Source organism: Anoplopoma fimbria, chromosome 10 (genome assembly GCF_027596085.1).
Source record: "Anoplopoma fimbria isolate UVic2021 breed Golden Eagle Sablefish chromosome 10, Afim_UVic_2022, whole genome shotgun sequence".
Lineage (NCBI taxonomy): Eukaryota > Metazoa > Chordata > Actinopteri > Perciformes > Anoplopomatidae > Anoplopoma > Anoplopoma fimbria.
In genome coordinates, this window is record NC_072458.1 from 12,206,698 (window position 1) to 12,231,608 (window position 24,911).

The following is a 24,911-nucleotide window of genomic DNA, read 5'->3' on the forward strand; positions in this document are numbered from 1 at the left end:
CTTTTTACACCTCTAGTATTGAGTTTGTAGCTTACTGTTTCTTTGTCCTCAGGAGGCACGTTGGTGTTTGATGAAGCGGACATCGAGTTGCAGGCAGAAAACATCCTGATCACGGACGGTGGACTGCTCCAGATCGGCCAGGAGGGGGCGCCATTCCAGCACAAAGCCATCATCACACTCCACGGAAACCTGCGCTCACCTGAAATACCTGTTTATGGAACCAAGACGCTGGGTGTCAGAGAGGGAGTGCTGGACCTTCATGGTAGGAAACACACACATTCAAAAAGATGAGAGAATCAATATCCCTCTCTAGTTTGAATGCTTAATATGAAGCTACAGCCAGCAGACAGTAGCACAAACGCTGGAAACAGGGGGAAACAGCGAGCCTGGCTCTGTCCAAATGGTAGAATCTTCCTACAACACGTTTTAGAGTGAGATTAATTTTGACTTGTAACAGAGTATTTTTACTTTGCTGTATGTCTGTAAAGGATCAGAATACTTCCATCAACAGATGCAACAGAACTGAAATATTCCTTAGAACCCCTGATTACATGTCATTATGTCACATAATGGTAAGCTGACAGTCATTTGAGTCGTGTGTCCTGAAGGGTTGTCATTATTAGTGACACGTCACCTGCCCTCCTTTGGTGTAAGTCATTGTTGACAACCTGTTCCTCCAGGTATTCCAGTTCCTGTCCCCTGGACCCACCTGGCCGAGACGGCGGCCAGCGGCTCCGTCACGCTGACTCTGATGAAGGCGGTGACATGGAAAGTTGGAGATGAAATTGTCATCGCCTCCACTGGACACAGGTGCAGTCTCCAATTCATTCATGTCGAAGCGGAAACCAAAGTTATTGAAGAAAAAGCTTCCTTAAAAGTCTAAACGCAGTAACTACATTACAATTATATCAACATTGAGTTGAGACAAAATCAGACTCTTTTCTACATTTTACCTTGCCATACATAAACTATAACGCCTTAGAACTGTTTAATTGTTGTTAAAAAATAACAGCATTCAGTTGAGTTTATAAATAAGGCGGGAACAACATTGAAACATTGTGGAGGAAAATTAAAAGGAACCCCAGATATACTAGTCCTGCTAAAAAGTAACTAGCCTAGCTTAGCATAGGAGCTGCCCCTGTGGTTAAGAAACAAATATTTATATACTTATATATTTCTGAAGAAAGAAGAACACATTTTGTTTGTAGATATTGTGATTTTCCAAACACAGTGCAGTACTTTTGTAGGCCTTTATGTAAAGTTAATGGCAAATAATGAATCATCAACCTAAAAAATGTTTTTAATACTTAAATATGTCACAGAGCCTTCAATCTTCAAACCCTTTTGTCTCAACTTCACTGTTCCTTTAGTTTGTTGTGACTTTGAGTCATTAAACACAAAAACAACACACACACAACACAACACAAACACACACACACACACACACACACACACACACTTACTTGTAGGCGGATGTGTAACAGGTTGTTTCCGTGTGTGTAAAGTTGAAAATGCACCCCAAAAAGCAGGATTACCTATAAAGTAACCTTATCCTGGAAAGTTAAAGTAAATCCTAACAGGGCAGTACAAAAAAGCACTCCTGAATTAGCTATGTGATACATGTGCTTCCTTTAAGGTATACAAAAAATAAAACAATATTAATGATTTAAAATATGAAGATTATTCAGCGAAAATTTTTGTTCTCAGTCAAAATCTTAAAAAAAATAAAATATCACAAAACCCACAGGTGGGTGGCTTGACTCTGTTAATGCTAAGTCCCTTTTGTTTTGGTGAGGTCCAGTCATATTTACTCTATTACCATATATTCTATGGATTGTCATCGATGAAACAAACATAAAACAGTTATGGAGCCGTAAGTAGAAGTCATTTGTCCGTTTTCAGGCACAGCCAGAGAGAGAACGAGCAGATGAGGATCGCCGCCGTGTCCGCCGACGGCAGGACCATTACCCTGACCGAACCGCTCAAGTACGCCCACCTCGGGGTGAGCGTCACGCTGCCCGATGGTACGGTGTTTGAAGGCCGAGGCGAGGTGGGTCTCCTCACCAGGAACATCGTGGTGCGAGGCTCCGAACACCAAGAATGGGACGAAACGATCGAAGCCTGCCCCGACGGCTTCAACACAGGTACAACACAAAACACTGTGTAACAGTTAAGAAAAAGAGTTGCTGTGAAGACAAACATTAAAACTGACAACCTCTTCAGATTCACCAACATGTATGGCTGACAATCTTTCTGTCCCTGTGCTGCAGGTGAATTCAGCACCCAAACCTGTTTCCAGGGAAGGTTTGGAGAGGAGACTGGCAGCGACCAGTTTGGAGGCTGCATCATGTTCCACGCACCCACACCAAGTCAGAATCAAGCAATAGGCAGACTGGAATACGTTGAGGTGAGACTCTTAAAACTTTCTCTTCTTTAACTTATTTTATTCTTTGCATCTAATAATGTTGATCAGATTACTGAGTATGATAAATGGTTTTTTTAGGTCTACAATGCAGGACAGGCCTTCAGACTGGGACGTTATCCCATCCACTGGCATCTGATGGGAGACGTCGACCACAAGTCATACGTGCGGGGTTGTGGTATCCACCGGACCTTCAACAGGGCCGTGACCATCCATAACACCCACAATCTGGTGGTGGAGCACAACGTCATCTACGACATCATGGGTGGGGCCTTCTTCATCGAGGACGGCATCGAGACGGGGAACATCCTGCAGTACAACCTGGCCGTGTTTGTCAAACAGAGCACCAGCCTGCTGAACGACGACGTCACGCCCGCCGCCTACTGGGTCACCAATCCCAACAACATCATCCGCCACAATGTTGCCGCGGGGGGCACCCACTTCGGCTTCTGGTACCGAATGCACGATCACCCCGACGGCTCGTCCTACGACCGGAACATCTGCCAGAAGAAGGTTCCCCTCGGAGAGTTTTACAACAACACCGTGCACTCCCAGGGCTGGTTCGGCCTTTGGATCTTCAAGGACTACTTCCCCATGAAGGACGGAGGCTGCAACTCCAAAATACCCGAGCCTGCCGTCTTCCGCTCCCTCACCGCCTGGAACTGTGAGAAAGGCGCCGAGTGGGTCAACGTGGGCGCTGTGCAGTTAAACGGCTGCATCATGGTCAACAACGAGAAAGCCGGTATCGAAGCGAAGCGCATCCTGCCGTCGTTTGTGAGCAACTACGGAGAGGCAGGGGGGGCGACCATGTCCAACAGCACCATCGTGGGCCACTTGGATGAGCTCGGACTGGGAGATAGCTACTGCACGCGACGGGGTGTCATTGCGCCGTTGGACGACGGCCTGAGTGTCCTCAACACCAAGTTCATCAACTTCGACCGTAGCTCTTGCGCAGCCATCGGGGTGGCCTCAATCGATGGGACGTGTAAGGACCTCTGTGGTGGCTGGGCTGTCAGGTTTAGTGGGAACCAGTACTTCAACTCCCCCAACAAGGCCGGCTTCAGGTGGGAGCATGAGGCGCAGCTGGTGGACACTGATGGTTCCCTCACAGGTACTCAGTCTTTAGTCTTTCAATGTTGTATAACCTTTCCAAACTACTACTTTAGTCAGTCCCAAAAAACATTGTTATTCAAGTATTTTGCTTATTGTCAACAATAAGCAAAATACAGTGGCTATTGGATGGGAGCCCCCCAGCTGATAGCATGAATGACACTTCTGACTTTGACAGCTGGAATCGGGTGTGCAGTTAGAGTGGAAAAGCAGTATTATAGAGAGCGTGCCAAGGTAGTCTTCCTGTCTGAACTTGCGCTAGAGCTTTAGTGCATTAGTTCCCACTGAAGACAATGGTTTAAATTCATATCCTTAATTAAGTCAGTAAGTAAGACAGTAAGACCTATAACAGCCCATTTAACCAACATGGGCCGCAATTATCAGGTTTTAGAAGTCATGTACATGCAGCTCAGGTGGGCTGATCCTCCGTCCCTCCTTGTTTTCAGGAAACATCAACCACAAAGTGGTGCCTATGAGCCCCCTGCTGGACCCCGCTCACTGTTCTCAGAGTGACGAGTGGAGCGTGGGCTTCCCGGGCGCCGTGTGCGACCACACCGTCAACTTCCACCGTTTGTCGTTCAACAACCCGTCGCCGGCCTCTCTGAAGGCCAAGGACGTCATCTTAACCAACTCCCATGGTATTAGAACACACAGACGTATATAACTTTTTCATGTCAGTTTGTGGATGAGGAAGCAGCGACTCATCTGGTGGTCTGTACGACCTCTACTGGTGATTAGTGGGAAGTGCAGCAGATCTCTGTTATGAAATCTTTGTTACTGCAGTAACAAAAAAGATAATAAAACAAATTATAAATAGCATTTATCACAAACAATGTTATATATGTATATTCTTATTTATAAGTGTGATGTATAAACAGATAATGAATGAATATAAAATATGTCCTCATAGAAGAAGTTATCATTTTTGACAAATACTGTACAAGAATAACACCTAAAATGCGCTTTCATTTATGTAAAACAACATTTACGTGTGCTAAAAAACAGGTATTAAATGTTTGTATACAGCTTATAAATGCTGAATAAGGGGTTTAAATATATAAAGGCATCTGCTATAATATAGTATGAGAGTATACATAAGTTTATTTTATTTACAGGCAGCAGTGTGATTCCCTATCTGAAGAAGAGAATGACTCATAAGTTCGGCTGGATGGCCATGTTGCCTTCTGGACAAACGTACAACTGGTACTTCAAAGATATGGATCACATCACTAACATCTCTTATGCTGCAAAATTCTACGGCTTCGGTGTACGTGAGAAACCCTGCACATGCTGTGATATAACAGGACAATACTGTGAATGTACATGAAATCATATTTATGGTACACTGATGTGTTTTTTTGCCTGTACTTTCCCCTCTCACAGTCGGATCAATATGTGATCATCAACCACAACTTCACCCAGAGTCCAGACAGATTCCGTATCATCGATGAGAGGAACGGCTCGGCGACGCCGCTGAGCTTCAGTGACAACCAGAACGGGGACTGGTACTTTGACAACAGCTCCAACAACCTCTACTACATCGGTTAGACACACTTTAACAAGGATGGAACAATGTTGATGATCGTATAAGTTGCTTATTACGCAAAAAAAAAAAAAGAAGCCCAACATTGACAGGTTGTAGTTTCTTAAATATTGACCTTAAATATATATATCACTGTAAATTGAATATCTTTGGGTTTGGGACTGTTGGTCAAACTAAACAAGATGTCACCTGGGCTGTCTGAACTGATTTGATTTAACATTTAAGAGACTTAAATAGAGCGTTTTAGAAAGAGGTTGAATACAGGTATATTCAGAAAGTATGAGAAAAATAATGGGTAATTAGAACATTAAACCATGTAAACATGCTCGAGAAGCAACCCAAAATACATGTAAGAACCTGTAAAAGGAGCATGATACGTCCCCTTTAAAAGTTGCATTCAGCAAAACATCCTGTGATGTAAGTCATTTGTGGGCCTTCATCCATTCGCCATCGTGTTGTGTCTGCAGTATCTGGGAAGATGAACCAGCGCAGGCGTCGTGCCAGCGTGGACCGCTCCATGATGGACTCCCGGGTGAACTTCAGGGTCTATCGCTGCTTCTACCTCAACTGCATCCAACCAACACCACCTCCTCCAGCCACACTTGCCCCCTTACCCAGCCACCGGCCTGACAACTTCATGTACGTTAAATCCCTGACTGCACCATGTCATTCCTGACCAGGAAGAAACTAAGTCAAACTCACGAGCTATAGTCAGACAGTAGTAAGTATTAATAGCAAAAGTACTTAAAGTATTAAAAGGTAGGAGTACTCATTTTGTTGTAACAATGTTTTATATATTTTAGGGTTCTTATCACATTTGAGTGATATTTTTGTTGTGCTTGGTCGAAGTGATTTTTGAATACTTATTAGGTGTTGGGTAGTTTAATCCGGAAAAAAACCTCCAAACGTATAAAGATATCAAATTCAATATGAAGGGATTGTTTCTTACTAAACCGTCAATAAAGATTTTACGGAGCCACGGAGGGGAAAAGAAAAAGACTACTTTCGTTATTTTTGTGAGACCTTCCAGAATACCTTTTTTTTTAACCTTTGATTTCTTCGGCCTCCATGTCCCCTCCAAGTTTTAAAAGCAGCATATATTCAAAATATATGCGATTTCTAAAACTGAAAATAGTTCTTATGTTAACTCTGGTTTCCTAACGCTAAAATGCTCTTTTTTTGTGCTCGTTTATCTCTAGCCGGTGGTCTGATGCCTCTTTCTGGACAAGCTCACCTGAAAACAACTTCGCTGTACCTGCAGAGGGCGCTGATGTGGTCATCCCGTCAGGTATCGTCTGGAAGAAAACTAAATAAAAACTGTTATTATCGTCACAGTGTTTAAATACACAATACAATCCAAAAACGCAGTTTGACTGGATTTTGTGATTGTACACTGTTTTATAAGTATTATAATACCTCTGTATCCCCACAGGGAAGTGGGTCGTGTTGGACAGTGACACTCCTCCCCTCAACAAGCTGACAGTCATTGGAGTTCTGGAGATCCCGGACAACATGAACAGCTCGTCCTCCAGACAGGCCCGGGCCGCACCAGAATACAGCACTTTGGTGATAGATGCTGTCTACATCTCCATCCAGGTACGTGTGATCAATTATCTCACTGATCCTCAGGAGGATGTCTTCTGCTTTTTGTGTTGCTGGATGTGAGTTTATGTCTGAATATCATCAGCACCATGACTGAACAGACTCAGTTTGATTGGTACGTTTATTGAGGGAATGTTGGCGTCTCCTGCTGTTTCAGGGCGGCAGGCTGATTGCAGGGTGGGACGACGAGCCGTTCCGAGGTCAGCTGCACATCAAACTGAGAGGGAACCACGGCACGCCGGACTGGCCTCTGCCCAACGGGCCCAACCAGGGGTCCAAAGTCCTGGGTAAGAAAACGGTCTCAGATTATACGTCACCTAACCGAACAGATCAGATATTCTACTGCTACAGAATTTTTTATGCAATGTTGTAGTGTATTTTTGGGGCAAATATTTTCCACATATTACAAATATGTTTGTGCCATATTGTGCAATAAATGTAATAATATATTTGCAATATTTTGTGTTATATTCTACTGTACTGTGTATGTTGTAAATATAACTACACACTGTATATGTGGACACTTCCAAATGTTTTTTTTCAAGTAGTACAGGTTTACATGAAATATTTCTACTCACACACAGACACAGATATGTGCATGTTTGTAAAAAATTAGATGAAGAAATTATAATTGAGGCAAATGAGAGAGATGGGTAAGAAGAAGTAGTTAGAGATCAAATAAATAGATACATTTAAGCGGGCGGTCTAATAAAACAACTAATAACACTAGAGCAGTTATGGAACCACGGGAGTTGGTGTACTACTACTACTGTATTACCTCAATTAGCCTATCTAAACATTTTGACATTGAACTTTATATTACACTATATAATTCATGCTAGGTTAGCATGTATTTATTTTTCTAATGATTATCCAAATGAACTAAGATTTTTAATAATAACCTTTTCAGGTTTTGTGATAATTGGGTAAAATGTTTTGACTGTGTTCTATGAAAAAGATGACTGAACTGTTGATGCTCAGTTGTGAATCATGTAAATCATGTGAATCATGTGTGTTGTTGTACCACAGGTGTGTTCGGTACACTGGAGCTCTATGGACAACCTCACAACGTTTACCATACCAAACTGGCCGCCACCGCTGACGCTGGATCCAACACTCTGAACCTGGCGCAGTCTGTCGACTGGCAGGTCAGAGTGCTTTCTTTTTACATTCAACTCAGTGTTTGTGTACTGAAATGTAAAGATCGAATGATATGTGTTTATGTGTTTAGAGGGATGGTATGAGGTACTTATCCAAAGTGAGTGTATTACCTACAGTAGATGGAGTTTGGAGAATCAGACAGCCCTTTCTGACGGGGAACTGAAGTCGTTATCTATGAGCTCTCTTTAAAGCCACTAGACTCCATTGACAAAACTACTAATTTTACCTCACAGAACACACGAGTTACTGGTCTATCGCTGCCTTGATCGATAAGTTGTGTTTTTGTTTGTGTGACTTTGGTAAATCTAAACTTGTCCCGTGCTGGTACTCCTGTCTGTTTCACCTAACTAACTATGGCTATGTACACCCCATGTCAAAAATCAAAACTACCCCTTTAAAAATATGTACTAAATGAAAGTATATTCTACAACTTTTGGAAAAAAAATAGTATTTAGTCACATGTTTTTATGTCTGCTTTGTGTGCGCAGGTCGGAGACGAGGTCGTCATCTCCACCACCAGCTACAATGCGTGGGAGACAGAAAAACACCAGATCACCGCCGTGTCAGCAGACGGCCACCTCCTGACCCTGGACCAGCCTTTGACCCACACTCACATCGGTCAGTTCAGTGTGTCTGTAGACACAGAAAATGTCTCTAGAGCTGCAAAATGATGTTAAACCTACTGCAAAAACATGTAAAATTGATATTTGATTTAATATCCATGTTGATACCTTTCAGCTAATGTGTCTCACTAGATATTAAGCTTATTGTCACCTGATAAAGGTTTTTACATTTGCCATTGAATAAAAGATAATGTGACAGATCTAATTTGAACCCGTGTTTCCAGATACTATATGTTTAATATATTGTGGTGTGCATTTTTATTGTATAACTTAAATCTGGTTCAATCTTTTTCATAGCGCTTTCAGGAGTGTCTCAGATGAACTATACTGACCTCAAATTCTCTCTTTGTCCTCAGGTGAGACTCACTCCGTCTCAGGTACGTCGTTCTCCTACACTCTGGCGGCTGATGTCGGCCTCGTGACCAGAAACATTAAGATCATCGGTCAGGAGTATCCAGAGATGATGGCCGAGTCGTTCGGAGCCAGACTTTTGGTTGGCAGCTACTCCTGGGACGGAATCGACTACAAAGGTTAGTAGAGTATGACATGGGATTTATATTCTGACAGACTGTAGGTTTTGGAGTAATCAGCCATAACATCCCAGGACGATTTAAAGCTGTTTATTTCAAGATATATTAGACCCAGGAACTTCTGCAGTTAGATTTTGAGCTGTACACTTTCGGAGTGAAAAGTCGTTTCTTTATTAGAAGTAACACTAATTGGGCTTAATGTCTTTTGCCATTTCCAATTTTGAAATCTTGAAACCACTTTGCACCTGTAACTCAGCACAAACTGTTTTATCTGCCAATACTCATTTATTGTTTTATATAAGACACATCTAGGAGCCAAAAAATGATTAGCCATGTTTTTATCGATTCTATTTCAGCTATTTATTATTTGATAGTGTTAATATTCCTTGTTTCAGCAACATGAAGTGCATGGATGAATAAAGAGGTAGACAGTAGAAATGTTTCGGTCTCATTTTGGACCGAAGCATCTGCAGATTAATGCTATACCTGATATGTTATAATGCATTGCGTGCACCTTTCTTGTTTATATTCAAACACATTAAGCACCTCATTGTCTGATGTTTTTTAGGCAAGGCTCAGATCAGGAACGTGGAGTTCTTCCGCTCTGGTCAGGAAGGCTGGACCGACTACACTGACCCTCGTTACTCTGTGGCCTTCCTCAACCTTGGACAGGTACAGCAACACACGCGCACACGCACGCACACACACACACACACTAACATTAAAGCCTTACGACTACAGGACTAAATGCAAAATAAATCAAACATCAATCTGGAGGCCACATACACTTAAAAAAGTATTGGCTCAAGGTTCTTTGAAGAGTCCTCTTAATTGTATTTATGTTCAAATCTAAAAATAAATTCCCACTAATGCCCACCTAAAAATGAACTCATTAAAAATCAAGATTTTCGATATGTCCGTCACACATTTGTATTTAAATACGTTTAGATTTGATCACAGATTGAGCAGTAAATCACAGCATATATGAGAAATAAATTAATATGTGAATTATGGCTCTGGATTGTAGTCTTTCTTCTACATCGTCTCATCACAGAGCTGAACTTTTATCCCCTGTAACATTCAGCAGGGGTTCACATGACCAATTGATGCTTCTTACCATTTTTGTAGTTTACTACTACAGTATAAAAATGTCTATTAAATTTGAAAAATGCTAAATGAATATTGTTTTTTCTGTGTTGAAAGGTTTCAGAAGAAGACTCATACATTCAGGGTTGCGCTTTCCATGATGGCTTCTCCCCTGCCATCGGAGTGTTTGGGACAGAGGGACTGAACGTTGACGACAACATTGTCCACCGCACTGTGGGAGAAGGTGAACAAGTTACTGCAAAGCAAAATGATTGACAAATTCTTTAAATTGTTCACATGAGGCCAGAATATCCAAACCGATTAAATCCAGATTAACAGTGAAACGGTTTTCCCCAGCACATAAATCTTAAAATGCGTCCCTGTGGACAGGTATAAGAATTTGGGGCGACAAGATAAAAGTGAGGGGGAACCTGGTGATGATGACACTGTGGCCTGGCTCGTATCAGGACAGAGAGGAACACTTCAACTACGCCTGGAACGCTGCCATCGAGGTCCGAACTCTAAGAGTGTAACATTAACACTTTATACAGTTTATAATACGGCTTAGTTGAATTTATGATCTGGACTTTTTGTTTTTTTCAGGTTAATGAGGGGACAAATGTGGTGCTGCAGCATAACATTGTGGCAGGTTACGAGAGAGTTGCTTATCGCATCGATGGCGAACCGTGTCCAGGTAACGGAAATTATCTAAATAAAAGCTGGCATGAGATTTAGTTTGACGCTTGACTGCTCAGACTGGGGAGATAGATCCAGAACAAATATCCTTAAAGCTTTTTTTTTTTTTTTTTTTCTCCGTGATTTCTATAGGTTACTTGAATGAGAATGAGAATTGGATCCACAACGAGGCTCACGGCGGTCTGTTTGGAGTCTATCTGAACAAAGATGGTCTGCCCGGCTGCAGCCTCATCCAGGGCTTCTTTGTCTGGAGGAGCTTTGACTATGGCGTCTACTTCCAGGTTCCAATACTTTAGAACTTCTTTTAATTCTGACACCTTCATGTATGTGCTTAATTCATCCACGAAGCAACGGTCTGACTTAGTGCGACTGCATCAAGAGGCAACAGTGTGGAGTTTGGCCTCTTAACCTTGAAGGTCAAGTGCTGTTAAGGGACAGGAAAAGTAAAAATAATCTGGGTTCACACTCGTACAAATAGGTTTGGAGGAAGTAACTGAAGTTTACTCTGTTTCTGCCCTCTTTTTAAGATACATAATGCGTATGTACGTGTAAAAAACTTTGTGTTTACTGGAGTAATATTTCTGGCAAATATGAATAAAAGCTGAGTGAAGTGATCCTGAGGAAACAGGAGCCACATGATTAAAAGGTCAATCTAGATAGGTTATTGACAAGAAATGACAACAGATCACGTCCTCATCTCCCCCTGACAGACCAGCGTGAGTGTTATCGTTTCCAACGTGACCCTGGTGGACAACGGGATGGGCGTCATGCCTCTCATCTACGCTCCTCCTTCTCTCTCCCACACGTACGCCGATAAAACCGTTCACGTTCAGGTGAGTCACTCATTCTTAGTTTTCCCTTTCCTCTCATGTTTATCACATATCGTTTAGTTGGCAGATCTCATATTCCTCATCTTTTCTCCAGAATGCCTTGATTGTTGGCAGCAGCCCGAGCTTTAACTGTTCAGCCACTCTGCCCAGCAGTGACTTCAACATGGCCAACAGCGCCGGCCACCGAGCCCCAAGACCTCTCACAGGTACAGCGCAGACTGATGCTGCCAAAACGCCACGGGTCGCTGCTGCAAAGTAGTAGTGTGTTTCCATTCAGGGATACAGTGACATGCGGCCTGAGAAAACTGGTACTGTAACTGGTAACTGGAACAGGGGTTGCAACAGACTTTACAAAGGCCCTAAATATTTTTGGATTTGCCTTGATAGGAAAATGGCTTTTTTTAAATCACTCAAGTTAAATTACTTAACTTGACTTAACTCACATTTCGCTGATAACTCTGAGATTTAGTCTTGTGTTGATGCGGAAACCGTTTTTAGAAAGAAAAATGGAAACCTCGACTAATCAAAGATCTTGAATGAATAAAAAAGAAAAAGAAACAGGTTCTAATTGTGTTGTTTTGACCAACTAAGAATTTAAACGTCATTAAAAATGTGTTCACTTTTTTCCATATCAACGCAAGCTGGTTTAACAGAATATTTTTACTCTGTACAGGTGGCAGATCTGGAATCTGTTGGCCAACTTTTGCATCTGGACACAACTCTGCTCCAACTAAGGCCCATCATCTGAACATGAACTACAACGCTATCAAAGGACTGATGAAAGTCACGGGTGAGTTCAGGCTCTAGCAGTGATGTTTGCCGATTTAAAGAAGAGCATATTCCTCATTTATCTTCCTGCCTTCCCAGACACGACGTTCATCAGTTTCGGTGAGGTCTGCTCCACCGAGAAGAACTTCATGTTCATTACCAACCCGATCAACGAGGACCTGCAGCACCCTGTGCAGGTTTCAGGAATAACGATGGTGGATAGCGTAGAGGAGGCCAAAGTCTTCATCCACAGGCCTGACGTGAGGCAAGTCATTGCACATCAACAGACACCAGGCCTAAAGAATAATCCAGCAATGTCTTCAAAGTTGTAAAAATGATATGTTGGTATTCGCATGTGTTTATTTTCCTGCTTCCTGACTCTTCTGTCACTTGGCAGATCGTCTAAGCCAAATTTATTAAGTGCTGCTACTTAAATTGAGGATTCAAACTGACAAAAACAATGTTTTTGAACTTGAAAACTTTCTGCTGTTTTGCGCATGATCAAATAAAATGGATACCTTGATGTTTTTGTGCCTCAGTAAAGCGAACCCAGCTGACTGCGTGGACATGGACTGCGATGCGAAGAAGAAGAGCCTGCTAAAGGACTTGGACGGTTCGTTCCTGGGCGCAGTGGGAGCTGTGGTGCCTCAGTCCGAGTTTGAGTGGGGAGGTGATCCCAGGAGAGGGCTGGGCGACTACCGCATCCCCAAGGTCATGCTCACTTTCCCCAACGGCAGCCGCATCCCTGTGAACCAGATCGCTCCACACAAAGGTAACTCCATTAATGGAGGGAAAAGAGTTCAATACCAATGACAATCTAAATTGAAAGACTAAACATTAGCTGGTTAGACGGAGTATTAGGACCATTGTGAGTGGAAAAAAAAACCTGGAAAAAAAGTCGGAAATTTGTGATCAAAGACTTGATTATTCTTTCAGAATAAAGGGACAAATTTAGCTGCAGTCGGAATTTTGTTGTGCCTAAAGGTGGCATCTGTGGTGGAATGAAGTCGATCCAACCAACAAAGAATAACAATTTTGCATGTTTTATCTAGTAAATGTGTGACCTCAAAGTTAGAGAACTACTGTGTTTTTTCTTGCAAATTTATGACTTTATAATCTCAGAGAATATAATTTTTCCCTTAAAATATTACCGGCTCCATAAAAAAAAAAGTTTTGCCTTAAATGGCCCTTATATGCCAACGTAGCTGGTAAAGAAGTCTCACGATGAAATACAAGTTTCAGCTAACAAGGTTAAACAGGCATGATCGATCCATGTATTTCTTCGCATCTTGAAGTACATCTTTGCTTTTTCACTATTCTAATTCCCGACTTTTGAATAAAACTGAACTGGGAACTATAGGAAAAAAATTCAGTCGTCATCCATTCGAAAATCCATATTCAAGTTACTGCATTCAGTCTCATAATGTGCCTCATGATTTTGGCAAATAAATGTTTCTATATTTATCACATTAGCAAATTTTCTTTAAGGTTCAGCATAAGAACTACAGATTCCAATGTATACATTAGCCTATTGGTTTCAAGGTCGGTGTTTGAACACTTTAAAGAGATACAAGTTTTATTGTATAAGATGAGAGAAAGTAAAAGAAAACTCATGTGTGACGCTTCTGCTGACAGGTGCATTAGAAAAAAAAAACTTTTCCTCCTTCCTCAGGTGTGATCAGGGAAGGCTGCACGTACATGAGTTCCTGGCAGAGCTACAAGTGTTTCGGGCTGAACTACAGGATGCTGGCGATTGAGAGTCTGGACTCTGACACAGAGACCAGGCGTCTGTCCCCCGTCGCTGTGCTCGGAGACGGATATTTGGATCTGATCAACGGTGGGTTGAGTCCTATAGTTCTGAAATCACTCAAACCCAAAAGAATCTAAATGGTCTCTCTAAAATCAGTTGGAAAAAAAAGGAGAAAAAGTATCAATTTGCTTGTGTGTCTTTGCGTCCAGGTCCTCAGGATCACGGTTGGTGCTCGGGCTACACCTGCCAGAAGAGAGTGTCTCTCTTCCACAGCATCGTGGCCACCGGTCACTCCTTCGACGTCTTCTTCACCAGCGTCAGCCCTCAGAAACTTCGACTCATGATGCTCAACTCAGATCCATCTGAGGTCAGAATACTAAATATTTGTCAACAGCTTCATTTTCCATCATAGAATTCTTTAAATATGACTCCTTAGCTCTTGTATAGAAAAAAATGTAAAGATCAAACCCGTTAATGACTTCTGGTCCTTTATTCATTTTTCACTGAGACACATGTTGCTTTTTGATTTGTGCAGAGCATCGTAGTGTCAGTCTTCTACTCCAAGCCGCAGCGGTTGGACGTGTACGTAGACAACAATCTGGTTGCTCCGACTAACGTCCTGTGGAACTCTGACAACTCTGACTACACCCTGAAGAAGCCCAGCTATCCAGGTAATCCTGCTTTACACAAGCAGGGTGCCGCCTTCTGTATCTGTTAAACACTGTAGTCTAATTTCATCCTGTGAGTTTTTGCTGTTAGCATAATCACATATGTGGAGGAGGCATAGAACATGGGCCTTTGTACTTGACTTTGACAAAATATTATTTATTCAGCAATCTGTTCATCTTTATTTTATCCCTCCAGGTCAATACGACCCCCAGCTGAACGCCACTCTGGGCACCAACTACTTCGACCAGGAGTACAAGATGCTGAGTGTCGTGGTGAGAGGCTCCCAACCGGTCGAGATCCGAACCGCTCCGGTTCTCATCATCTCCTTCGAGCTGCCCGCCATGACCGAGGACGAGTTCTTCGGAGAGGGCCTGATTCAGAACCTTGCTACGTTCCTCAAAGTTCCCCCAAACATGATCCGAATCACCAAAATAATCCGGGAGGATGGAGGCGCGCGGCGTAGGAAGCGATCCACAGGCCTGAAGGTGGAGATGGAGATCAAGAAACCTCCAGTCCAGCAAACAACCAACACCACCAACGGTTGGTGGGAGAGGAAGTCTCATTTCCGTGTTGATATTTGTTTTTATAGACTGTTTTAATGTCTAATATGTGAACATTGGCATAGAAATCCTGGATTTGTGTCACATCTCTCTGTTCCCTTCGTCTTCACAGATGAGGAGGACTTTGTGCTGTTGCAGAACATCGCTGATGATCTCGGTCAGGCATCCGTTTCAGGAAGCCTTAGTCAGTCCATCGGCTTCAACGTCTCTTCCATGGGCATCATCCCTCCTCCTCCTCCGTCATCTGACCCTAGCTGGAATGAGGTGCACGTCAAGACTTCATGACAACATCTGCGTCGTAAAAACGGCACAAAAAAAAAAAAAAAAAAACAACAGCTTTACGCGAGCGCTCATTGGTTCGGTGGTTTTTCTGCTTTGAAATCTCAGGAGGCCACAGAAGAAGTGACGAGGGAGGAGCCGACGGTGAGCTTCGTGTCCAGCGTGAGCGACCTGCTGCTGATAGAGGAGCCGATAGCCGGGGAGTTTGTGGGTCATCTGCACCAGCAGCCCAGTCTGATGGCTGTGGATGAGCAGGTGAGGCACACAGATTGTTCTCATAGCAAAGCTGCTGCTGAACCAGAGAAATGACAAAGAGTGAATTATAGCAGGTGAGGATAGGATGTTACTGTTCTGACTGCAGTTTGAATCCAGCTTTGTTGCATCTCTCCACTATTTGCTATCTAATAAAATACCCCCAAAAACACTTTTTGTTTGGAGGTTGTTTATCCACTTTTGGGATAATTCGACTAAAAATGAGTAGAGCTAGTCAGCTTGTTGCCTTGTTTCTGTTCTTCTACCAGTCCATCCTCCCCATCTTGATTGTTCAACTTTTTGATGCTTCGGCATCAACATAGAACTCAGTTTACATTTTAGAATTAAAGTTATTGTTTGAGCTGACATTGTAATAAATAACACATTGTAGGATGGTAGATAATAAACTCTGGATAAGTGAAGCGGGCACACACCAGAAGAGTCAACACCTTGTTGGAGTAGACGCTGACCTGTGCTGTTGTCTGCAGGGTAACTGTGTCTCTGTTGGAGTGACGACTCTCGCTGTCACAGCCAGCCTTAAGGACGCCAGCGGGAGCAGCGTAGGCGGACTGGAAGGAAACACCACTATCCGGTTCACCAACTGCTGGGCAAACTTCACCGACCTGTCCATTCAAAACAGCGGTACGTCTGCGTCATGCTTTTTAAAAATCAATCCTACAAAAATCGCTAGATTCTTGTCGTCTTTTGTTCCTGATTGCAGTTTCCCAAACATGAGGATTTGAAGCTTTTATCCGTTTTATATAATTGTATGACGACACATCATTAATATTCACATATAAAAATAACACGCAACCCAAATAACCACAATAATGACTCGTCCTCTCCCTGCAGGTGAGAACGTGACCATGGTCTTCACTCTGAAGGAGTGGGGCGCAGAGTCTCGCTCCTTCTCCGTCAAAGACACTCCGACCACCCAGACGCCGACCACCACCGACGAGAGCATCTTTGGCTCCGGCACCGCCGTGTCTGCCGGCAGTCTGTGTCTGGTCAGCGTCATCTACGCTGTGGCCTGCTGCTCGGATGACATCCCCATTTGCTAGACGGTTCTGTGAGGTTGAGAGGGTTTTTATGAAGGATACCTCAACACCTTAAAAATATTGTATCTTGCAGATGGCTCTCATTTTTCTGGGGATAAATTTCACTTAGAATTAAACAAAAGAATATGGATGGGGGCTGTGATTTCTTAATACTCATTGTTATCCTAGGTAAAAATCCAAAGCACCCACCCCTCTGTAAAGAGAAAGAGTGTGATTTCTGTTTCTCTCCTTTGTTGTATTATGTGTAAATGTCCGTTTGATATGATTACTCTCAGGGTTTAAGATCGAGTTATAGATTTTCTATCGTAAAACAGGTGCAATAAGGTGCTTAACTCCACTCTGTAAGGAAGATATGAAGTTTGTATTTTTTGGATGATTTTTAAAAAATCCTCTCTCTTTTCAATAAATTCTATTTGCCATGAATAGTGTTTTTCTTCATTAATCCGGCGGTTTTTCTAATGTTGAGTGAAGACTCTGTCCATGGTGCTGAAGGGAGCTGATTGGCTGAGTGTTTCCTCTTTAGCAGCCGCAGCAGGGCTATATGTCTGCGCCTCACTAGAGGGCGGAAGACCCCGTGGTATATCCTAAATTCAATTCTTAGGCACAGTCGCGGTGGTATCACAAAATTCCTGCTTGAACAGAGAAAAAGTTCTAAAACTGAGACAAAAAAAAGCCATTTTGTTTGTGTAAAAAACCGGTTTTGTGAGCGTCCGCGAATGCACCAGAAGTTGAAGAGCGTCCTTTCAGCGCACATCTGCCTCCCCGGGGAGGGAGGTGACGGCTCGACGGAGGAACAATTAGTTTTTACAACCTTAATTTGCGCCCTCCATTTAACGATAACAGAGCAAAGTGGGCGGGTTCACCCCCTCCTTTTTCTTTCTTTTTCTTTTTTTTTTTTTTTTTTTACTTTTGCACGCCTGTCCTCCGGAGCTGTGCGCACTTTTGCGGAGCAGCCACTTGCTGCGGCGGAGTGGATGCAGAGTTCAGCTCAGGCTTTGCCCGCGGCCCCCCGCACCCCTCCCCGGCCACAGCACCAGGCTCCGGCTCTGATTCGGGACGCAAGCAGAGGATGGATCTCTATCACGTCGCTTCCCTCTGCGGGGCTCTGCTGTTTGTTTGGGGAGTCCCCCGCGCTCACGCTCTCGCCATTTCCCCTCCAGCCGCCCCGAAGAGCAGCAAGGTGTCGAGGATCTTTGATGGACAGGAAGCCTCTAAATACTTCAAGGAGTTCCACGCGCCGCCGTCCGTCGACAGGAACACTAAAGCGACTTCTAAGGACTCCGTGGAGCCGCATGACTACATGCTGTCTATTTACAAGACCTTCTCCACGGCGGAGAGACTGGGGCTCAACGCCAGCTTCTTCCGCTCTTCCAAAGCTGCGAACACCATTGCGAGTTTTGTGGACAGTGGACACGGTATGTGGAGTCTGTACAGTACGCGCGTGTGTTTGTATTACTCATGTTATGAGATATATATATATATATATATATATATATATATATATGAACAACTTCTGGGAATCACTTTCCTTTTGGATACAAGTTGCAAGACCCCATTACGTATATCATTACATTTTAGGGTAAAGATTTGGTTTAAAGTTAGGATTAGGGTTAGGATTAGGCAAGTGATGGCTATGGTAAAGTCTCCAGGAAATGAATGAAAGTCACTGTAATGTACTCTAAAGTGTTGGAAACACAACTGTGCGTGTGATTGTGTGCAGGTAGGACTGATTGAACACCCATGACTCATACTCTGTCTAACACATTAATTCAGTGCAGACAATAGTGGGATTTTTTCCTGTCAGATTCCACATCTCTGTGGTATGCACATCGTCCCGTGAGAATGCGTCTGACCCTGCTTGCTTTAATGCTTTCCACAGATGACCTCCCACTCCTCCCTCTGAGGAGACAGCAGTATCTGTTCGACGTCTCGACGCTCTCCAGAAAGGCGGAGGTGCTGGGAGCAGAGCTCAGGATATACACCAAAGTGTCTGGGAATTTCAGGATATCGGAAACAGAGCCCGTCGACGTCCAGCTCCTCTCCTGCCACGACCGGCAGCTGCTCGACTCCAAGACGCTGGACTTGCAGGACTCCCTGAGGCCAAAGTGGGAGGTTTTGGACGTGTGGGAAATATTCAAAGAGCAGCAGCACCTGAGCCAGGGGAAGCACTTCTGCCTGGAGCTCAGGGCCATGCTGGACAACCCGGAGAGGGAGCTGGACCTGCACCATCTGGGCTTGCACAGGCACGGCCGGCCCCAGCAGAAAAAGGCCATCTTGGTGGTGTTCACCAGGTCTAAGAAGAGGCAGACCCTCTTCAGTGAGAGGAGAGAGGGGAGAGCGTTGCTGGGTCTGGAGAGGAAGGCCAAAGAGAGGGGCCCTGCCGCCAAAGCCAGCAGGAGAAGGAGGACGGCCGCGTCCAAGACCCGCCACGGGAAGAGACACGGCAAGAAGTCCAAATCCCGGTGCAGCAAGAAGCCGCTGCACGTCAACTTCAGAGACCTGGGCTGGGACGACTGGATCATCGCCCCGCTGGATTATGAAGCGTACCACTGCGAGGGGGTGTGCGACTTCCCGCTGCGCTCCCACCTGGAGCCCACCAACCACGCCATCATCCAGACTCTGATGAATTCGATGAACCCCAGCAACATGCCGCCAAGCTGCTGTGCCCCGTCCAAGCTCAGCCCCATCAGCATCCTCTACATCGACTCAGGAAACAATGTGGTCTACAAACAGTACGAGGACATGGTGGTTGAGTCTTGTGGCTGTAGGTAGTGGTGTAGTAGTGCTTCACCTTGACTGCTTCTTTGTCCGTCAGGCTCTCCGGTTACTGAGAATCGACCAGCATTACAATCGGTGTGGTGACGAGGCTGCACCTGAAATATGGAAAATGGCTTCATTTGTTTGGCAAGAAAAAACGTAGCGATGCTTCTACTAACCGTGCACAAGGTCAAGTTTAATACCTCAAACATCTGTTTTCTTATTTTTTTCTGTATGTTCTGGCCACGTTTACACTACAGTGACTGCATATTCATGAATATATGATAAGATAAAACTTGATGGAAACTATATCTTTTCTATCTAAATCAAGAAAAGTTTAAAACAAAAAGGTCAACATTTTGGCAAATTCACTTATTCACATTCTTGCAGAGAGTTAGATGAGAAGAATAAAACCTTATATCTCTGTCAGTTTTAAACTTCTGTTTAACCCATTAAACAAACAAGATGTTCCTTAATGGGATTTCGAGGTGCTGATAGGTGGATTGTGTTACCTTTGGACAGAGCCAGGCTAGCTGTTTCCCCCTTTTTCCAGTCTTTATGCTAAGCTAACCACCTCCAGACTGCAGCTTTGTATTCACAGCACAGGAAAAAAAAAAAGAAAAAAAGAGTAATATCAATCTTCTCATCACTCACAGCAAGAAAGCAAATTATTTGCCTAAAGTGTTGAACCATTCATTCAAAAATAGACACATTATATATCCCTCATTTAAGGAAGTTTCATCTTTTACTAAAAATGACTAAAATGAAAAAAGAATTTAGGATAAATTGGTGTCACTTTTTAAATAATTTTACCACCTACTGTTTGGCCCTTGGGACACAAACACCATGTTAAACCTTTATGGAGTGTTAGGACTATGAAGAGTTGCATTAATAGGAACATTTAATATATATGTGATGTTAAATTCAGACTGTAGTTCATTTTCAAAAGAACACCCTGTAGTAAAAGATATTCCGGGTACAATGTAAGTACACAACTGAAACCTTCAAAATATGACGTCCCCCTACAGTCAAAGCAGTCCAACAATGTATTTGTCCTTGATAACTTTGTCATTCTGTTTTAATTTAAGACAACACTTTTGGGGCCTGTCTCTTCTTCTGCTACTTAAGAAACCGAACAACAAAGTTCAGGTACATATTTTTCCCAAAATGGACATATTGAATGACATCTCTGCCGAAATTAAAGCAGATTTTCAGCACTTGACATGGCCTACGACTCAGGGAACGTCCTCGAGTGCTTGAGATAATGTAAAGTCCTTTTTTCTTTCTTTATTTTTTTTTTTTTAAATCGCATTGAACCACCGACACTACATTTCCACTGGCAAAAAACAGTGCAGGGTTTCTCACCAGTTTACTTTTTTTTTGTTGAGGAGATACATAATTTTGTCTGTGATGCACTGATGTTCAGAGGTACCATGTGTAAATATTTGGAAATAATAATTTATGTTCTATGAATAAGTTATTTCATTTCTTTTTTTTTATTGTCCACTTTGTTCTGTTACAACTTCCAGACGGCATGAGTCACACATCTGGATGTTCAGCTTCAAATAAACACATATGGGTCATGTTTTGGTAATGAAACGTGACAGCCATGTTCTGGTCACAGACCGTGAAATACTGTGGTATTATCAGTGTTTTTGTTGAATATATACATAAAAATAATTAACCAAAAAACAACCTTGTATTTGTTTGGTGAACGATCTTGTTTAGGCTATACTGTTGTTTAAAACATAAGTAGCACATTTTAGCCTCTTATATTTTGTTTTGTGTTATTTACTGGAATCTAAAAATAATATATTATACTGATTGATACTGACTGTCGGTAAGATGAATGGATAATTCAGTGTCATCTCTTTGCTCTCCTGCATCCAACCCTATTAAAGCAGAAAATGAATTGATAATGTATTTTTACACAGTAAAATGATCAGTAACATTGTTTAACCAAATGAATCTATTCTTATAAACTGTGTGAACTGTAAGATGTGTAGAGAAACCAGCTAATTAAAATGTCTTGAACTTAAAGTCCTGTTGTGGAATTTACTTATACTTTTGGGTAATGTTAAGCAATTTATCACTGCTAATACTAACATAAGTCATGGTGCTTGTTCTTGATTTTACTGTCACAAAGTCATACTCTTTATTTCACTCTTTTTAGCTGATGAATCATTTTATAATGTCAAATAAATTTGGAATATTCTGTGGACTGTACCTTTAAATTATCTAAATTTATCATAATCTTAATTGTTCCGGCTAAGTACATGTTTTATAAATCTTGTTTGGTTCATACAAGAAGTGTAGAAACTTCCAAGTGTCCTTACCAGAGAAAGTTCATGCTCTGGGTTTTAAAAAAAGCTGTCCAGCATGTATTGCTGTTTTTATTCTTTCTGGAAAGATATCTTGTGTTAAACTTTAGAGGTGATGGGAGGTGTTTTTGTTATCACTGGAGAGAGCTAGGTTAAGCGGTTTCCTTGTTTCCAGTGCTAAGCAAATCTAACTAAGCAACTGCTCTCTCAGCAAGAACATGACTTGGCATATTTCCCAAACTATCCCTTTAAGCGGTGGAAAGTATCTGTTATCCGTGCCTTTTGCCAGACATCTTAAAATGCTCAAAGTGTGGACTGCTGTTGTTGACCTTTTGTTGTTAAAAAGGTACAGTGCACCTACATCGGCTACTGATCGATACAAACCAGTGGTAAGGAGCTCGTAGACTCATGAGCTGTCCTCTCTGGTGTTAAAGTGAATAGCGGGGTGAGTGACAGTTTGCAGGGTGAAAACAGGGTCAGCAGACAAGAGCGCCATCTTCCCTGGGTGGGCTATGGTTCCGTGTGTGTTGGAGGTCGGGGGAGGGAGGGGGGGCAATATGTGACAAACAAATTGGTGTGCAGATGTAGTGACTGACCCCCCCCCCTTTTAGTCTTGAGCCACACTGGGTCCCCTGCCCAACAGACAATGGCAGTGGAGGATCTAAACATCAGATTAAGCTTGCCTTTTCCTCACTGGGGTCAAAGGTCAAGTGGGGCATTGTCTCCGCGGGCTGTGGACATTAAACAACGTACGCATCCCCTTAGAAAAAGGGCGGCAATCAAGAGGGGAGGGAGGAGGCCGAGGGGGAAGGAATGCGCGTGATGCTCTCTAAGGGCCGCGCTGTCATTCCCCCACAAACAACAAGGTGAGATATAAAAAAGGGGCGGCCGTTTTGAAGCAGCTGCTCTGAACAGCCAGCGGAGGACAAAAGACTGGAATGTTCCGTCTCTATGGCGGCGCACGGAGGCGTTTCTGCACTGCGTCTCGCTGTGGCAGATTTGCTGCGAGATGGAGAATAAAATATTTGCAGGGGAAACAAAGCAGGGTGTAAATCGAGTGCAGGATTCGACAGTTGTTATCAGGGGTGGGGGGGCGGGTGGGTGCTAGCTGGGAGCTCATGTTTTTCTGTTTTCTTGCAGAGTTTTTCTGTGATGTTAAATGTTTCACACATGTCCAGAGCACAGTCAAGAGGAAAAGAAGGGGATAAGGAGCGAGCTCGGAGGCCGAGATCTGGAACAAGATAGTTTACAACATGTGATGTGTGTCCAAGAAATATCAAGACAGCCTCAGCAGACAGAGAGAAAACGTTCCCCTGAAGTATTTACTCCATGTTATTCCAACACGTGTCTCCTTTGTTTGCTTGTAGTCGCCGGCAAAAGTGATGTCTTGTCATCTTGACCTTTGTGTTTGCTCTGGTAAAAGTGGAAATCCTCTCTGTGGCAGCGAGCTCAAAGCCGTCTGACTGACATAAGAGGGAAGTGGCTGGTTAACTCCTCCTGTTTGTTGAGCAAATGTCTTATTGTGACTATTCTGATTTATTATTTGAAGTCTTTGCTGCAGGGTTTTGCCTTTTTCAAGTTTTTGCTTTCTTGTGATTTTCAGTAGGCTTTGATTTTTTTGGGATGTCTAGTTTAATATTAGGTTAAATGGGATTTAAAAAGTATAAAGCTTTTGAGACATTTATCAATGTTTGGATGGCATTAAAATGACAAAATCTCAATATAAAGCAGGTCCTTCATAAATGTTGAAATATAGTCGCTAAAAAACTGCAGAACATTATTTGACTATTCATCAGCTTAGCTGGTTTAGGTGACACTTATATATTACTTTACTGTCTTTGTAGAGATCCTTTTTAGATTTGTACACTGGACAAAAAAAACTAATGCTGTCTAATTCAACAGTCCTGTAATAAATCTAACATTTATTAAGGAGGCAGCTTCATGATTATTTGGAGGATGTAGTTTGCCTCCATCCCTCATTGATATGAACAGGCTGGACAAAATAATAGAAACACTTGTGTAAAATGTAAATGTAACCTGGGATTTAGAGGAAAGTGTAAATATAATCATACTTTGTCCAAATTTGGGCAAAAACAAATTCACAACTAAACATACAAAATAACATATTATTCATTAAATACTGGAAAATATAAATTGGGCTATATTCATTGAGCTACTCTTTTCTTTAGTGCCTTAATTACCTGGACATTTCACTCAGATGTGATTGAAATTTAAGAGACATTTTGAGATCTCTCTGCCTGTGTGCTGACTGTTGCAGACTCAGAAAGGAGAGGGATTACACAGTTGAGTGAGAGCAAAGTGCTGGAGGAGGAGGAGGAGGAGGAGGAGGAGGAGGAGGAGGAGGAGGAGGTCAGATAGGTGAGTCCGCTCTGTGGGTCACTGCTGCTGACAAACAGCGTCTTCTTGGATGTCACTTGGAACAACAGAAACCCTCTCAGGGTTTGGATTTGTGTCTTTGTTGTGTTGACATTCTATAAGCACACATCACAGGTAAGTGACACATACATATATGTCACTCTGCCCCTCACATTATGTACATATACTTTACACACAATGTACCAAATCGACATAAAATAAACTGTGCTGCTAGAAATCCACTGCCATTTAAAAAAGAATTGTAAACTTGACAAGTGTTTTCCTTCCATGTTTCCATGTGTAAGTGTATTTGATCTAGTCATTACAAACTGCAAACACAGCTAGTTTACAGTGTGCCATTAGCACATGTGCCATTTGACACTTCTCCACTCCTATCAGTAGGCACTAAAACCCACCTTCCACCACAACCACCTCCACCAGCAGGATGACGGACACCTGTGCTGCTCCCCATCAACATAAACAGGAGTCTTTAGGTTGCTTCCTTTGTGTCTGGTTCA

At 42.8% G+C, this 24,911-nt stretch overlaps 2 protein-coding genes across 2 annotated transcripts in view; both read left to right on the forward strand.

Moving 5' to 3' along the window:
- pkhd1l1.1 (PKHD1 like 1, tandem duplicate 1) overlaps positions 1–17,188 on the forward strand; it is a 41,617-nt gene extending 24,429 nt beyond the window's left edge. Inside the window, exons 44-76 of the mRNA XM_054605996.1 lie at positions 53–262; positions 681–810; positions 1,903–2,144; positions 2,271–2,407; positions 2,504–3,533; positions 3,979–4,170; positions 4,648–4,799; positions 4,916–5,075; positions 5,543–5,714; positions 6,275–6,363; positions 6,508–6,671; positions 6,835–6,964; positions 7,707–7,825; positions 8,327–8,456; positions 8,818–8,991; positions 9,560–9,663; positions 10,195–10,321; positions 10,468–10,589; positions 10,681–10,771; positions 10,906–11,054; positions 11,484–11,606; positions 11,698–11,809; positions 12,277–12,393; positions 12,471–12,636; positions 12,911–13,143; positions 14,044–14,208; positions 14,331–14,488; positions 14,657–14,792; positions 14,986–15,330; positions 15,463–15,614; positions 15,738–15,884; positions 16,370–16,523; positions 16,734–17,188. Of these exons, the coding sequence (XP_054461971.1) occupies positions 53–262; positions 681–810; positions 1,903–2,144; positions 2,271–2,407; positions 2,504–3,533; positions 3,979–4,170; positions 4,648–4,799; positions 4,916–5,075; positions 5,543–5,714; positions 6,275–6,363; positions 6,508–6,671; positions 6,835–6,964; positions 7,707–7,825; positions 8,327–8,456; positions 8,818–8,991; positions 9,560–9,663; positions 10,195–10,321; positions 10,468–10,589; positions 10,681–10,771; positions 10,906–11,054; positions 11,484–11,606; positions 11,698–11,809; positions 12,277–12,393; positions 12,471–12,636; positions 12,911–13,143; positions 14,044–14,208; positions 14,331–14,488; positions 14,657–14,792; positions 14,986–15,330; positions 15,463–15,614; positions 15,738–15,884; positions 16,370–16,523; positions 16,734–16,942 (6,041 nt within the window). The 3' untranslated portion in view covers positions 16,943–17,188. The remainder of the gene's footprint in view (positions 1–52; positions 263–680; positions 811–1,902; positions 2,145–2,270; positions 2,408–2,503; positions 3,534–3,978; positions 4,171–4,647; positions 4,800–4,915; positions 5,076–5,542; positions 5,715–6,274; positions 6,364–6,507; positions 6,672–6,834; positions 6,965–7,706; positions 7,826–8,326; positions 8,457–8,817; positions 8,992–9,559; positions 9,664–10,194; positions 10,322–10,467; positions 10,590–10,680; positions 10,772–10,905; positions 11,055–11,483; positions 11,607–11,697; positions 11,810–12,276; positions 12,394–12,470; positions 12,637–12,910; positions 13,144–14,043; positions 14,209–14,330; positions 14,489–14,656; positions 14,793–14,985; positions 15,331–15,462; positions 15,615–15,737; positions 15,885–16,369; positions 16,524–16,733) is intronic.
- Positions 17,189–18,008: 820 nt separating this feature from the next.
- Positions 18,009–19,711, forward strand: gdf6b (growth differentiation factor 6b). The gene is made up of 2 exons (XM_054606571.1): positions 18,009–18,354; positions 18,819–19,711. Exons 1-2 carry the CDS (start codon positions 18,009–18,011, stop codon positions 19,709–19,711), a joined length of 1,239 nt encoding a protein of 412 aa, XP_054462546.1.
- The last annotated feature ends 5,200 nt before the right edge of the window (positions 19,712–24,911 follow it).

Coding starts and splice junctions, on each gene's coding strand:
- gdf6b (XM_054606571.1), top strand. CDS start 18,009: ATGGATCTCTATCACGTCGCTTCCCTCTGCGGGGCTCTGCTGTTTGTT. Junction 18,355..18,818: donor TTTTGTGGACAGTGGACACG/GTATGTGGAGTC, acceptor TGCTTTCCACAG/ATGACCTCCCACTCCTCCCT.